The sequence below is a fragment of the Xiphophorus maculatus genome, chromosome 22 (genome assembly GCF_002775205.1).
Source record: "Xiphophorus maculatus strain JP 163 A chromosome 22, X_maculatus-5.0-male, whole genome shotgun sequence".
In the NCBI taxonomy this organism is placed as follows: Eukaryota; Metazoa; Chordata; class Actinopteri; order Cyprinodontiformes; family Poeciliidae; genus Xiphophorus; species Xiphophorus maculatus.
Genome location: NC_036464.1, coordinates 14,421,338 through 14,437,848, shown reverse-complemented (window position 1 = coordinate 14,437,848; position 16,511 = coordinate 14,421,338). Strand labels below are relative to the sequence as shown.

The following is a 16,511-nucleotide window of genomic DNA, read 5'->3' as shown; positions in this document are numbered from 1 at the left end:
TGATGTCTTTATACTTCTGACACCTCGCCTCACCATATTTATAATTAATCTAAATAGAAAAATCCCCTTCAGAAGTTGTACAGACCCTTTTCTTTCCTCACTGTTTTTCCAAGCTGATGACATATTTATATCACTAGGAAAATGCATAAGAACCCATGGAGGGTTTGTTCAGTTTAAGGGTGGAGACACTGATGACTAGGTCACTGTAATAAATCTCCTTCCTCTTTTGGGCTCATTAGACACTGCTTTAGCATTTTTGAGTTTACGTCAGTGAAAGGCAGAGCTGCATCTGAACCAAAGCCTTTCCAGAGTAACACAGTTGCTGATTCTTCACCTTTAGACGGCATTTGAGCATTTTTGGCCCTGTCGTTTTGTGACCTGCCATGCCGTCGTACACAGTCACTGTTGCCACGGGGAGCCAGTGGTTTGCAGGGACGGATGATTATGTCTACATCACGCTGGTGGGTACAGAGGGATGCAGCGAGAGGACACTGCTGGACAAACCCCTCTACAACGACTTCGAGAGGGGGGCGGTAAGTGGAGTCACTGTAAAGTGGGAGCCGGATGCCAAATTTTATTCTTTTTTTTTATGTTCTGTACAAACGCGTGCTTTAAACGTGAGCGGCCAGGTAGTTGGAAAACAGAGAAGTTGTAAAATAAAGTAAACTTGATATTTGAGGAAGTATTTGTGAACTTCTGGAAATTGCAAGGCCTGCGGTGATGCGTCTCTTCTGCTTACTCTTATATCACCAGTTTACAATTTAAAAAGGAGCATGTTTTGATGGAAAATTACTTATTAACTTTTAATATGTTTTAAACACTAGAGTTTTTTTTATAATCCAATTTAATTTTATGGTTCTTCTCCAGATGCATTATCATAAAAATATTTTTAACATCAGAAGCAGAAATAAAACTATATGAAACAAAAACGGGGACTATAAATGGAAACTTTTTTAGGTTTAGATTAACTGTGCTTCTCAATCCAAAATTCATCCTGACATTTTATGTCTAGTTCTTTTTGAATTTCTGAGGCTAATCTAAATCAATGCTGAGACTGTTAAATTTAGTAAAACAGACTTGAATATTGGAAACCTTAAAGTCGCACTGTCACGCATTGCTTCTTGGCACAGTGACAGGAAAATAAGTTTAGGCTTATATCAGAATGAAGCAGGTTAGACTAACAAAAAGAAATAAAAAATAGAAAAAATACTCGACAAATTACCGAACAAATTGATATATGTATAAGGAATTTTTTCTTTGTATTAAATTTATAGTAAAGCAAGTTACGGAAACCCTTTTTTCAAATTTAAACTGAAGCAATCCTATTGTATTGTGACAAGCATTTCTGGAGCAACACTCCTCAAAAAAGATTTAAAAAAAAAGATAAAAATAATTTTAAAAAATGGATTCTGTTTTGTGCACAGTAAAAGGAGTAAACTAAGAAAAAAAATGGGTCAGGGTGTTAGGGTTATGGTTGTTTCATAGTTTAGATAAAAGATAAGAGAGCCTAGACATTTTGAAGAAGTAATTTCATCCATGAATGTCACTGCACTACACACAAATATAGTCAAATGGCTTGGACATTTCTAAACTACATGGACTTGTCTAGATCTATGCAAGCTGTTGTTGAACATGTTAGACACACACTGCTTTCAAAAAACAGGTTTGAGATTGTCTTTATTCTGAGTGAGTGAGCTCATTTCCATGTTTTTCACAGTAGCCTCTGTTTAAACTGCAGATTGACTCATATGATGTGAAAGTTGGTGAGCACTTGGGTGATATCGTACTGGTGAAGATTGAGAAGAAGAAATATTGGATGCAGGATGACTGGTACTGCAGGTACGTCACTATCAAGACCCCATGTGGAGATTATGTGGAATTTCCCTGTTTCCGTTGGCTGGTGGACGACAAGGAAGTGGTTCTGCGGGATGGACGAGGTATTTACCTATCTGTCTGTCTCAAAAAAACTCTGCCTCACTCATCTGCTGAAGCCCTCATCTTGCCTTTGCATCTTTTCTAGCATTTCTGCCTCAGGATGATAAAACCAGCATAGTAAAGCAGCACAGACAAAAAGAGCTGGATCAGAGAAGAAAAACCTACAGGTAAGTTTGCTTTACTCAAAACATGCGGGAGATCAGGTTGTTTTAATGACATTTATTCTGTTTGTAGATGGAAAGAGTGGCAGCCTGGATTCCCTCTGAGCATTGATGCTAACAAACACAGGGACCTCCCCCGAGACATCCAGTTTGACAGTGAAAAGGGAGTGGACTTTATTCTAAACTACAGTAAGGCGTAAGTAGAGCCATGTGTACTACATAAAGGGACCATTTTTCAATAGGGTTTATGTCTATCTTAGTACAATGAAGAGGTTTACTTAGCCTACATTTGCATTGTGGATGTTTTTTAAATGAAATGCCTTCATGAAACCTTAATCAGATGCAGAACTGATGCCTCAGAGCATGCTTCTATATTATAAATTACCTTGGGGAAAAGAAACAGTGGTGCCATTGTGTGTTTATCACATGGGATATTTGCATTGTGCTTTCAGATAGACTTTTGAACTTGCTGACAGGCATCATAACAAACAACCAATGTATAAAAGGATATTGTGCAAAATGTGTAATATCTCGTAAAATTAAAAGTTGAAATGTTGAGCTGCCTTGTTATTTCAAATGCGTTGCTAGAAATGCTCATAGCCTCTAATCGACAAAATAACAGAAATCTGAGCCGTCAGATTTTTTTGGGAAGTATAAGTAAAACTAATTTTAATGATTTAAAAATATCAATAAATTAAGAATCCTGTTGATGTCTTTTCAGAATAGAGAACTTGTGTGTGAACAGCTTCATGAACATGTTTCAGTCTTCATGGAGCGACTTTGCTGACTTTGAGAAAATCTTCGTGAGAATCAAAAACACAATCTCAGGTTAGACAAACTTTCTGTTCTTTTCTGTAATTGCATGCTATGCTAATCTGTGCTACCCTATATGTTATGCTCTCCTATGTTAGGTTGTATATTCTAAATTACAATTACAATTAATTATGTTAGGCTGTTTATTCTATATTATTCTATGTTCTGCGAGTTTATGTTATGTTCCATTACACTACACTAAACCACTTCACATTAATTAAAATTATTACACTACTTTGTACAATGTTATATTATGGGCAATGCTAACATAAGCTATGCTTTGCTATGCTAACATATGCGTGGTGTTATACTATGCTACTGTTTTTTTTTCAAAGTATATTATCAATTCAGGCTTGCGATGAGGGTGTGCTCCATGTGCTATGTCTTATGTTAAGTAGTGTTATGCTACGCTAAGCTACATTGGGACTATTGTTTTAGATTATGTTACCTGAAGTTATGCTAGGCTACAATAACTTCAGTTATATTATGTTAAGCAACAATTTATGTGAAGTTGTTTTATGTAATTTTACATAATTTTAATGCACCACAAAATGCTATAATATGTTACATTACAGCAAATTTGTTGATATGATAAGCTAATTAATGCTAAGCAGTACTACAATACGTTTTTAATGCCATGCTATTCTAGCTTATGGGCCTTAGGCCTTTTCTAATATGTTTTGCTCTATTATGTTACCTTTGTTGTGCTTTGTTTAATGTTATGCTGTGAGTCTTGATTTTATGTAGCATAATGTAAGACTACAATTATTACGTAAAAATAGGCAAAGCTTGGCTAAATTAAAAGGGTTTAGCATCACCACCTTACTCTATCTTAAGTGGCTTTTAGAAAGAAAAAAAAAACAATACTTACAGTAGTTTTACTGTATTATACTACTCCTACTTGAGTAAAACGTCAGACTACCCTGACCACCACAAACTGAGTGAGTGAAGAACAATGATATTTTAACCAGGAATGCAGGAGTTTATGTTACAGTGAGACATGTTGTTAATAAGGAAGCTATGTTGTTTTAATGTTGCTTTCTGTCTACTAAGCCTGCTGAACAATGTGGAGGTAAAATATTGTAAAAGTAGATATTGTCACTGGAAGCACTTTAACCTGTTCTAACAACCTGCTCTAAGCATTTATTTCATAAGTTACAGCTTACTTGAGTAAAAATTTAAGCAATGATGCTCTTATATGACCACAACTTTTAGCTACTCTGCCCTCCTCTGACTACATTATATGTTGTATAATGTTGTATATATATATGTATACATACATACATATATATATACAGTATATGTTGTATAATGCTATTTTTTACGAAGTTATATTCATTATGTTATGTTTTATAACCGTACAGTACACTACGCTGTGCCAAGCTATGCTATGCTAACACTTGTGAGGCTATGTCATTTTAAGATTAATTATGTTTATATAAAGTTCAGTAAAATCTAATATTATTGAGAAGTTAATTTGTTTCTGTTAATTGTGATTTTCAGATTACACTCAATTAAAAAAACATTAGACATCTCAAGGAAAACATTTTAGTACAGCAATATGAGCTTCATGAAAAGCATATTTAATAGCTGTTTAAAAATTAATTTGGTTTGCTTGCGTTTCAGAGTATGTGATGGAACATTGGAAAGAAGACTTCATGTTCGGGTATCAGTTTCTGAATGGTTGCAACCCAGTGTTGATTTGCAAATGCACCAAACTCCCTGACAAGTTCCCTGTCACTAATGAGATGGTTTCTGTCAGCCTTGAGCGGGATTTGACCCTTGAGCAGGAAATTAAGGTTGATATTTCTCTGTTTTTATTCATCTTTTTGGCTTTTCTTTGACAATTGTAACTTTTTGATCATCTCAGCTGAAATACACTTCAAAGCAGTGTTCTGCTTCCAGGCAGGTAACATATTCATAGCGGACTACGACATGTTAGAGGGCATTAATGCAAACCCCACAGACCCGTATACGCAGCAGTACCTGGCAGCTCCAATGTGTTTGCTGTACAAGAACCTACGGAACAAGATTCTGCCTATAGCTATACAGGTATAGCGAGCCTGGGCCACTGTAAGCGGGACTATTTCAGCTCATTCCTTTCTGTATCTGAACTCTGGCTTTGTCTTTTTCAGCTTGGCCAGGATCCAGATGAAAACCCAATCTTCCTTCCCACTGATGGTCAGTATGACTGGCTGCTGGCAAAGATCTGGGTACGATCAGCTGACTTCCAGCACCACCAGAACGTCACACACCTGCTCAGGACACATCTGATGACAGAGGTGTTTGGTATTGCCATGTTCAGACAGCTCCCAGCTGTTCACCCGGCATTTAAGGTAAAGCACTGCCAGGGATAATTTGTTGATTGACAAATTGATTGTTTTATTGATTGGTTGCTTTCCTTTTTGTTCTCAGCTACTCATCCCGCACATTCGTTTTACTATCGCAATCAATACAAAGGCCAGAGAGCAGCTCATCTGTGAGTGCGGGATCTTTGACAAGGTTGGTTTCTGGACATTGAAATAATGTGGAATAAGCACAACATCTGTCCAAAAGCAACAAGAGAAAATAATAAGAATGTGGTTTATTTCCAGAACTGTGCGGAGAACTAAAACCACACTCCTTCCAAGGAGAGCGTGTTGAATTTTTTTTACAAGTGGGCCTTAGCCACAGGCAACATATTTTAAAGTCATGAACTTTAAACCATGAGAAAAGTAGAAAAATTACAGTTTACAGTTCCCAAAAGATAACCTAAACAAAAAAGAGTGGCAAATTTATTATGTTATCTTTTATTATTAAGCTGATTTACATAAGCTTACGAATCTCTGGGAGTTAGAGATACTGTACAGCAAAAACTGTGGATGTACTGTATATATCAGTTTTAGAAATTTAGTTGCAGGAATTTCATTCTTCTTCTTTTTGGTGGGATTTCATCAAATAAACTTATTACTTCAGATATTTCACAACATCTGAAGTCTTCTGAAAAAAAAGTACATTGGCCAGTCTAAACTTTATTTATAGACAAATATATTAAATCTTTATTATTTGTTTACAAATTCCAGGTGTTTAGAAATGTTTCTCTATCATCCTGATCGAGTTGCAGAAAAATGTCTGTAAGACAACATAAACACCATATTTTCAAATCAGACTAGCTTAGCAGATTCAGCTGAATATTTTGGTTTAGAGCCTAAAGTGTACATGAAACAAAAAGAAACAGTATTCATGAATTCTTAAATCAAAACCATTTATGCTGAAGGATAAGATGTTTTCTCATGTGCTTTATCAAGGCCAATGCAACCGGCGGAGGTGGTCACATCCAGCTTGTCCAGAAAGCCATGAAGACGCTGACCTTCAGGTCTTTCTGCTTCCCTGACATGATCAAGAGCCGTGGCATGGACAGTACGGAGGAGCTGCCCACCTATTTCTACAGGGATGATGGCTACAAGGTGTGGGAAGCCACTAAGAGGTGAGAAACAATTTTCTTTCCAGTCCAAAAGTCCCTTTGAAGAAATAAGTCATAAGATGAATTGTGCATGCGTTGGGTATGCAATTTATTCCTCTATTACTTTTCCTGGCAGTTTTGTCTCTGATGTGATCCATATTTACTACACCAGTGATGAGAGAGTGCAGGAAGACGAGGAAATCCAGGCCTTCGTCAAAGATGTGTGCAGCTTTGGGATGCAGGACTTCGATCACTGTGGTACATTCACTTCACAAACAAACGGTTGCAGAGCTTGGAGAAGCAGAAAAGTTGACTTGTGGTGACATTCCCTGAATGTTGGTGTTGTAACGTCATCCGGTAGTTTATCATAATTTGTGCAAGGGTCTTTTCACAGCACAGCTTGCAAAATAATTGAGTGGTTTTGTAAAGACTGCTTTCTCAATTCTGTTTGTTTCCAATCTGTGCAAAGAGTTTCCAAAGTCTCTGAAGACACGTGACGAACTGATAGAGTACCTGACTGTCATTATATTCACTGCTTCATCCCAGCATGCTGCCGTGAATTTTGGACAGGTGGGTTGTTGAAGAATCTCCTTTTACTTTTCAAAATAGACAAAAAAACAAACAAACCCTGATTTTCCACACATTTTGCTTCTTTGTATGCAATGTGTAGTATGACTGGTGCTCCTGGATCCCCAATGCCCCTTCTACCATGCGGAAGCCCCCTCCGAAAGAGAAAGGGCAGGTCGATGTGAAAATGATCATTGAGAGCCTTCCTGATCGTGGACGGTCCAGCTGGCACCTGGGGGCCGTCTGGGCCCTCAGCCAGTACCAGGAGAATGAGGTTCGCAGAAAAAATACAAGCTGCCATTTAAACTGCATAGACGGGAGAGCTAAAATCTACATTTAAAGTTGAATTAAAGAATATAGATCTGTTTATTGCTGCGTGCCTTTTGCCTAAATAAAGTTTCTTTCTATGCAGCTGTATCTGGGTATGTATCCAGACGAACACTTTATAGAGAAGCCAGTAAAGGACGCCATGGGAAAATTCAGGAAGGAACTGGCAGAGATAACCAGGAGCATCAAAAGGAGGAACGAGGAAAAGAAGCTGCCGTACTACAACATGTCTCCAGACAAAATCCCAAACAGTGTTGCTGTTTGAGGAGTGAAACTCGTCTGATGCATAAATTGTCTTTCTGTATATTAAAGAGCAGAAGACACTAAGGTTTCTGCAACTATGGAAAATATTGATTTTGAAATTTAGATTTGTCTACATTGTGATCATGATTACAGATATAAAACGGAAAAACATAAAGGGAAGACTCAGCTGCCGTTTGCAGGTAGCAACAAATTGACCAATCAGAGGAGTATGGATTCCATAAAAACTGTTATTAATCGCTGTTATTTTTATATTTATCACTTTATAAATAAACTGATATTTCATCTCTGTTTTCAACATAGCTCACTGTTATGGATTGCTAATCATACTTCCGTATCATAACCCTATTTAAAAAAAAGATAATGCAGTCTAGTGACTTTTGGAGGTATGTGCTCTTCAAATAAAACTTCACAGGTTTTGTGTGTTACCTTTATGAATCCAGTTTGCCTATATTGTGAATCATCCCACAGGGGAAAAGTCCTATTTGTTTTGTATTCTGAATTTACTCTTTATAAATTTAAAGGTAATGAGGCCATGTCACCAAGAAGTTTGGCTAAACAGTTAAGACCATTTTATAATGCCTATTTGCAGGGAATTCAGTAACTCAGTACAATCTGCTGGGCTTCCTTAAATAACTTCCTTGGCAAAATATGACCAACAGAATTTGACTGTATTGTATGAATATTAGAATCTATGTATTTAAAACTGTCCATATGAATGGACTGGTATGAATTACATTGATTTGATTTATATTTCTGTAAGCTAAGGTTGAATTTGACCCATTTGTTATGCAGTAACATTTACATAACATCTGTTGTACATTGGTGATATATATATAAAATATAAATAAATTGATCTGTCATTGTCAAATCATAAATTTTTTATTTCAGTGAAAAAAAAACTCCACACAACTGAATCCTAAATGCAGTTCTTTGCCATAAAGCTTAACCACTTACTGCTTGATTTTGCATAATGTGGATTTTGTGTCAAAATTTCTGAATTTGGTAGAGAATAGGTGTGAATACAACATGACCCATAACGAATACATTAAGAAATTGAATTGACATAATTGAAAATAACCCCAACCTACTAGATATCAGAAATGTGCTCCACATATAATCCCTGAAATAATTGGGTTATGGATCAACAAGCATCACTGATATACATGCAACCCCTTGTCTGTGGAGTGGATTTAGGTGAATTTGAAACACTCTACAAAAAATATTCTGTTGTAAAACAACATTGATTACTTTTGTGCAATCAGTGTTACACACCAATGACTGCAACATCAGTCGATGTTGTTGCAATCAACAAGGCAGTGATGAGATTAAATTGGAATACAAAAAATAGAAAATATTTTTTTCTGCCCCCATAAGGGCTAATTAAGGACTAAATGCATGTAATCCAACATTATATCCATCCATCAATTTTCTTACACCCTTGTCCCTAGTGGGGTCAGGAGGTGCTGGTGCCTATCTCCTGCTGACGTTCCAGGTGAGAGGCGGGGTACACCCTGGACAGGTTGCCAGGCAACACAGTACCAGACAGGACAAACAACCATGCACCTAGGGAGAATTTAGAGAGACCAATTTACCTTTTTTGGGCTGTGGGAGGAAGCCGGCGTACCCGGGGAGAACCCATGCATGCACAGGGAGAACATGCAAACTCCATGCAGAAAGACCCCAGGCTGGGAATTGAACCCAGGACCTTCTTGCTGCAAGGCAACAGTGCTACCAACTGCGCCACTGTGCAGCCCGCAACATTATACATTTAGCTGAATTCTGACTGAAAAACCTAAATGAAGTGAAATTGTAAGCATTTCGAGCATTTGTATGAGTCTCACAAATCCTGTTAGCTTTACAGGAACAATCAAAAACACACAAGTGAAAAAGACCCAACTTAATTTTTATTTGAATGTTCTTTTTAATTCTACATATTTGTTCAAACATTGAAAATCAACTGAAAAGACATCAAGATTTCTCTTAAAAACTTACACACTTTTACCAAACTCTTTACAGTTACTATCTCAAAGCAAATTCACAGACAAAAACATGTGGAATGATATAAGACAGGAGAGGAAAACAGTCATATATGTTCAAGTCCAGTCAGTAGTAAACAAATGGAGCTCTTTTATGCAAGTTCCACTAGTCTCAGACATGATCCAGTTTTATGAAAAAAACAAAACAAAAGATAAAAAAAACATCAAGGGAAAATACAAGAGAGCTGAGAGTAAAATATTCAGGTTGAAAGGGTAAGAATGAAACTCAGTTTCCCAGGCATGAATTATGAACAATAGGCTATTAATTTGTCAAGTGGTAATAATAAAACTTCTGGCTTTTCATGCTCATCTGACAAACTGAATCAATTTAAGTCAAAAGCAAATGACTATCAAAGAGACATTTACATTAAAATGATCAACTTCATGAAAGGAGCCAGCTCCTGTGAGTTAAAAGTAAATGGAAACCACAAAGTGGACGTTTAATCTTCTATCTCAGGAAAACTGCAGCTTAAGTCCGAGGTGATTTCATTTCTAAAAGTTGAATGTTGTGGCTTTTAGCTCTGGTTGCATATTTAAAACAAATTCTAACAATTGATTTTAAAAAAAGAGAGAGAGAAAAAAAAAATCACTAAATATATGAATGAAAAACTGTGCAAAACGCAAGTGGCAAAAAGATTTTCTCTTGTACATGCCTGGAGAAAAAAAAAAAAAGAAGAGAGAAAAAGGATAGACGCAAGTTGCGTAAAAACTGGAAGTAGAAGGGTGGGTTTAAATGGACAAAGTGTACCCTATTTCTGATCAAAATAAATACAAGCACAAAAATAAAGAATTTTGTTTTCCACCCAGAGGACACCCTGACCTTTAAACACCTTTACTTTCGAGTAAAGGAACAACAACAAAAAAACTTAATTGCACTTTCTTAAACCTGTCTAATTGCACTGAGCCTTTTGGGTATTGAAGATGCTGAGAAGCGTTTCTGGTTCTTAATCAAACCTGACTTGCGGTGGTGACAGCTCCCCTGGCTCATGCTTTCTATTTAAACAGAACTTAAATCACCATGGGCTTGTACATAAATACAGTATGTTTTCTCACAAACCCCCCCCCACCCAAAAAACTGTGCTTCTAAATTATTGCTGCTGCAGAGCAGTAACTCATCCTTATTGGTCACAGATAGCACACTGGTATCAGTGACAGTTTTTAAAAAATGTTCTTTGTCGTTTGAATGGCTGTAAAATCTTGCATTGCTGAGTTTCCACAAATGAAAGAAACGGAGCCTAGAGAAATCAACTGCTGCCTGTTTCACAGTGCAATTTCAGCTGCGCCCCAGCAGGTGGCGACACAGCCAGCTCATTATTAACACTCGGTTTCCAACACAGGCTGCAAAGGTAAAGATTGTTTCAGAGGAAAATAGAGTATAAAAGTAAGGATCACCTTTATACCAAATAACATGTAGCTGGATGTAATGCAATGAAACCCCCACCCCAAAGAAATCATAGGCTTAATGCTGTCTGTCTGGTGACATAATACTATAAAAAGACAAAATGGAGTATGTGAGCGTCTGGAAACAACTCAACAGCAATTTATCCATTTTCTCCAGTCCTCTAAAAACTCTCTGTAAAAACGGATACGGGTGGAATCTTAATGCCCTGTCCTGCAGAGGCGAAAATGAGGCAAATGTTAAAAAGCCACATTAACAATCTGTTGGGTTCTTAATCAAAGCAGGCTGTGAAGGTTTAATTAATTCTGGGCTGTACTGTGGAAGCAACAAAATAGGAAACTGAAAACAGTGAGCTGTTCATTTCTCAAGGCATGAAGTGGTAATGTCTCATGACTAAGCAAACACATCAGCTCACATTAAAAACTGCACATGGAATATTACGCTGTAAATACTGTGTCATTCACAAGATATTAAACCCCAAAAACAACAAAAAGAAAAAGTAATGCAGGCTCACATTACCTTCTCAAGACACGGAAATTATTCTTGCAATGTCCAGTTACTAGTAAAAAAAATATTTTTTTTACATTTTATTTATGTTTTTAATCATTTTTAGAAAATATTACATTCTCAAAGCCTTCAAAAAGTTCATGTGTTGGGGCAGAGGAATGGGATGTTAACCCTTTCCATTTCCTTCAGCAGGTTTCCCTCTTTTTACCCACCTTTCCTTTTTTTGCCATCAAAGTGAAGTCTGTAGGAGTATGTGCATTTGAGGAAAAGGTTTCTCTGTGCTCTGCCCAATGAACAAAACAAAAAGATTTAGGTAATCCAAGAATAAAAAGGGAGGAGAGGAGTTGTTGTAGAGCTTCAAGAAAAACAAAAAAGTGCTTAAATGCATTTCCGAGGCCCGGTCAGAATTGAACCGGTGCAGAGATGGCAGTATGTGGAACGCTCCAGACATGTATGGTGGTGTTCTGATCCAACACTTACAGGAGGTAAAAGCCAACTCCAAACGCATCGAAGATGAGCTTCCAGGGAGTCTTTGTGTCTCTGATCTGCTCAACCGACTGGGAACGTGAACAGTGCGTGTAGAGTGCCAAGCTCCAGGCCTTGTGTGACATTTATAGAAGTCAGCACAAACCGTCCGGTCCTGGGGAAGGAAAGGTCAGAGTGCGGATGGAGAGTGCAGGTGGAATCAGGAGAGGACAGCAGGTCAGGTCTACCATCAGAGAAAGGGGAACGTCGAGCGCTACTCTTCCCTCCCGCCAGTTTCTGCAAGCACAAGTGGGGGGGCTTATGAAATGAACTCTGTGTCAGACGTGGAGGACCTCCATACTGTATTCTTCTGTCTCTGTGTACTGGGAGGAATTTGTGTCCGACTGGGTGGGGGCCAGTGCCTCCTTGCTCTCCAGGCTTGGCTCCATGAGTGGGGGCTTCTCCAGCACCAACTTTTTACACGTGTCCGGCCGGTTCTGCACGTATATGACACGGTTGTAGGCCTTGAGTCTCTTCCATAGATGGATGTAGACCTTGCACTGGACGTACATAAAAACCAATCCGCCTGTGAACCCAATGGCCACCACCACCAGCTTGGTCCAGAAAGGCCATTCCAGGATACCTGAGGATGAGAGAACCAGACAAAAAAAAAAGGGAATCATGTGCACAAGTCAAGCACAAAGCAGAACTATATTATTTAATTCAAGCTTATACGTAGCAAAGAGAGCCTCACTAAACAACCTTTCACATGTCAAATTATATACAATAAACCAACAAAGTGGAAAGTAGAAAATTTTTTAGAAAGGAAAGTCGAGAAAGGGTGTTATGTATACCTAGTCAGCCCTTTTTTAATCTCTAAATAAAAGCCTTAATGTTATCCAACAGAGTTTGCATCTAAATATACTTTTTCTGAGTATGTTCTCAGAGAAAGAACATTAATGAGTAGTTGCCAATATTCTCAAGGTAACTCTGAGGGAGTTGCAAATGTCTCCAGATCAAGTATAGCATAACCAAGAGCATAACCATCAATAAGTCACTCTACAAATATGGAGGGATTAGAAAAAAACCCTCTGTAGTTTGCAACAAGTCAGCCTGTTTAGATGAGACCAAAACTAAACTGCCTAAGACACAAACAAGCAAAATAGAAATCCAACATCCTGAGCACACCATTCAGACATTAAAACATGACAGCAGCATCATGCTGTGGGGAGGACTGGTCAACCAAATGGGAAGACATATGGAGCACAAGGCAAGCATGGAACAAAACCTTGCTGAGGCTGCCGAAGATTCAAGAACAGGGTGGAGGTTCACCTTCCAGTAGGACAAAGTAGGTCAGAGCTGACGGGTTAAAAGTGGCCCTGGACTAAATTTAATCAACAATCTGTGTAAATGATCGAAAGCTGATATTCACAAACGCTCTCAAACTATAACTGGTTGAGTTTGAACTATTCTGCAAAGAAGAGTAAATGTGGATGTGCAAAGGTGTTTAATACATACCCCCAAAAGATTAACAGTTGTTACTGTGATAAAATGTTAAGTTTTATCACAATAAAACTTATTATTGTGATTATATATATATATATATAAGCCACACCTCAGATTTTTCTTTGTATAAAACGTAAAAGCAGTTATAACTTTACAATTATAAACTACATTGCATTGGTTTGTCATATTGTATCCAAAACATGTATTGAAATTTGCAGTTGCATTCTAACAAAAAGTTAAATTGAACAAGATCAGGAGTAATCAATACATTTGCTTTGCATTATAGTTGTAAACATCTAAGGAAAATATATGCAAGTGGCTGAGTTTCATAAAAAACTAGTAAAATCTTACAACTCTTGATCATTTTCTCAGCATGCCCTTAAAGGGAAAAAAATCTAAAAATCTACAGGAGATGTTATACTTATGTTTATTTTATTATAAGGTTTCAACAGATTTGAGTTTCAGTCAACCACTAAGACAGATTAAATCAAAAGCATAAATTTAATACTGTCGAACAGCCGGGTGTCTAACTTGACCCAATTTTAGCAAAGATCTGACTTTGCAAATATAAAATTTGGAATTTGTGAATGCTACTCCATATCCTTATCTTCATTTCTAATATTAAAAGCTAAAAAAGGATGTTTTATTGGATGAAATACCAAGAATTAAATAAGAAGGATAGAGTGAAAGGACTGAACAGTACTTGTTGTAGACTGCCTACATTATAAATACATTTTGTTTGCCCTAGGGGTAGTTGCAGGATTTCTGCTTATTTATTTGGCTCCCACATGCAGCCTTAGGGTTTTTACAAAATTGGAGAACATAAATATTGGTCAAAATAATACACAACAGAGAACCTGAAATATTGGTCTCCTACAGCACAGCTAGCAAGGATGTACAGTTTCAAGATGGAGTTACTAAATCTCATCTTTGCTGATAAAATATGTTAATTAAAAAGCAATATTTACCTTACTTTCCTCTCTTCCAAAAAAGGTATACATATTTGCAAGCAAACTATTTTGCCTTTATATATTTCTTTTTAAAATGTCTTTACTGAGAACAAAGCGGAATCAAACTCGACTCCATGTTTGTGTGGAGAAACCCGATTCTCATTCTGATGTTGTTAAAAAGTTTAAATATGCAAACCCACTGTAAGAAGGCAAGCATGATAACTGCACGATTCAAGCTGAAAAGAAATGTCAGGCACTTTATTATAAACCTTGCTTGATGAAAATTTGTGAATAAAGAGAATTATTGAGTGAAATTACGTTCGTATGCTCTAATGAAAACCTCTAGTCACAATGTATAACAGAAGATAAATCAGTGTGTCCTTCGACTTTGTCTGGATTCTGCTACGGAGAGATGTTGCTTACCCTAAAATTAAGACAGAAAAGGGTAGAAAGAGGAGGGACAGGGTGTAAAGTGTAGTTGGAAAAGAATTGGATATAATTGACAAAAAGTTGACGGGAAGGGGGAAGAACAAAAAACACACTCTGAAAGTCAACAGGCCAAAGTGGAAATGTTTACCTGGGATTCTTCGGGCTGCATGAGTAAAGAGAGCGTCACGTATTATAAAACACAAGAACAGATTTCCAAAATTAATATTAGGTCAAACAGTACAGTGGTAACATCTGAGAAAGTGTGTCATCAGGCAAAACCTGTTGCATCAATTAAAATTATGAGCAAATGTTTTAGGGTGCTGAACTATGCAGACATATCAGATTGGTCATCACAGCTTTGAGCAAATTAAAGCATAAAAACAGCAGCAGAGGAGCAGAGCTGGTGAGAAATTACTGTACATCACCATGGTGACTGAACCCGACAGTCCTCAGAGACTCGGACATTTCTGATTCATCAGGTTGAGCTTAACAAACAGCCTGCTGCTCCATCTGTACACCGTCTCAGAAACGCTGTATGGAGCGATGAGTAACAGGAGACGTACAGCCAGCCAAAGCCATAATGGCTCTGCATTAATGCATCCATCTACATTTTAAGTCCTGATGGTGCTGTCAATTAAGCAGAGTGCTGCTGTCTATTTGCTCAGAATGGATGCAGGAAGCAGCATATTAAACATGTAGAGGAGGTCCTGACCTGCTACTTTATTTGATCAGTTTCAAACAAATGCGAAACCCATTTCACTTCATTTTGCAAAATTTTTCACTGCCCCTAGAGAAATTCAGGTTTATTGTTATTATAGGACCCATCTTTCTTTTTTAAAATCAAGAAATTAATAAAAAAAGAGTTTAAAGAAATGTTTTCAGAGAAATGTTTTAGCTGAGAAGTTACCACAATTGTGTCTGTGCATATTCTGAAGAAAAGAGCAAAAACTAAAAAAACAAGGTCATGGAGATTGCTACTCTTAAAAAGCTCTCTTTACTACTTTAAAAGCCTACTTTACACTTACTGACACGTGCTAAGCTAATTAGACATTTATTTTAATTGTGGCAAATTTGAATGAATTTAGTCAATTTCAATTACTCCATGTTACGCTAATTTTCAGCTAATGTTAGTTATCAGAATTTACAGATACATTTTTCACTTGTTTGGTAAGCAGGTCAAGAAAAACGCAAAAGGACTTCAACCAACTTCTTCAACAAACTGGTTTATTTTCTTAAGTTTTAAACAACAGTAAATTCCCTTTATTTTTTGACACTATTTTGGTGAGGTAAGTGGTTATTATGGGGCAAAAACAAATAAGGCAAAAAAAAAAAAGCCCATTTCACTCAACTAGTTTAGACAGTTTTATACAACAGCAAGTTTTAGATAAAACAATATCCGTAAGAAATATTCATTTAAAAGATAAGTGAATTTCTTTGTATTTACAGATGCTGTCTGTTGCCAGATTTTATCCAGTGCTAAACCAAAGCTAACAGCAGCTATCAAAATGACCCGCGTCCTCCTCAAAATGTTTTTGTTTTGTTTTTTCCACATGGATTATTACATTTGTTGCAGGCTGAATAGTTGGTCAGCTGCTTTGTTCAGCTTTGGTAATGTACATGCATGTGTCACGACGACAGATGTAATTTTCCCTGGCACACACAGATGGTGCGTAATGAATGCTCAGAACCACATGCTCACAAGTCATGCCA

At 37.2% G+C, this 16,511-nt stretch overlaps 2 protein-coding genes across 5 annotated transcripts in view; one reads left to right on the top strand and one right to left on the bottom strand.

The window, feature by feature from the left end:
* The first annotated feature begins 223 nt into the window (after positions 1 to 223).
* Positions 224 to 8,360, top strand: alox5 (arachidonate 5-lipoxygenase). The gene is made up of 14 exons (XM_005801566.2): positions 224 to 533; positions 1,739 to 1,937; positions 2,021 to 2,102; positions 2,170 to 2,292; positions 2,818 to 2,924; positions 4,536 to 4,708; positions 4,815 to 4,961; positions 5,045 to 5,245; positions 5,325 to 5,411; positions 6,197 to 6,375; positions 6,488 to 6,609; positions 6,821 to 6,921; positions 7,022 to 7,192; positions 7,331 to 8,360. Exons 1-14 carry the CDS (start codon positions 384 to 386, stop codon positions 7,508 to 7,510), a joined length of 2,022 nt encoding a protein of 673 aa, XP_005801623.1. The 5' UTR covers positions 224 to 383; the 3' UTR covers positions 7,511 to 8,360.
* Positions 8,361 to 9,392: 1,032 nt separating this feature from the next.
* The window catches only part of march8 (membrane associated ring-CH-type finger 8), an 86,101-nt gene continuing 78,982 nt past the window's right edge, over positions 9,393 to 16,511 (bottom strand). For 3 of the 4 annotated variants that reach the window (XM_023327057.1, XM_023327052.1, XM_023327053.1), the window contains exons 8-9: positions 14,950 to 14,964; positions 9,393 to 12,559 (exon numbers count right to left, since the gene is read on the bottom strand). In XM_023327057.1, the coding sequence (XP_023182825.1) occupies positions 12,255 to 12,559; positions 14,950 to 14,964 (320 nt within the window). In that variant the 3' untranslated portion in view covers positions 9,393 to 12,254. The remainder of the gene's footprint in view (positions 12,560 to 14,949; positions 14,965 to 16,511) is intronic. The other variant, XM_023327054.1, reaches the window with a different exon arrangement.

Excerpts from the sequence above, each read along its gene's own strand:
- alox5 (XM_005801566.2), top strand. The coding sequence starts at position 384 with ATGCCGTCGTACACAGTCACTGTTGCCACGGGGAGCCAGTGGTTTGCA. Across the intron at positions 4,962-5,044 it reads TTCTGCCTATAGCTATACAG|CTTGGCCAGGATCCAGATGA; the intron begins GTATAGCGAGCC and ends TGTCTTTTTCAG. Across the intron at positions 6,376-6,487 it reads GTGTGGGAAGCCACTAAGAG|TTTTGTCTCTGATGTGATCC; the intron begins GTGAGAAACAAT and ends TTTTCCTGGCAG.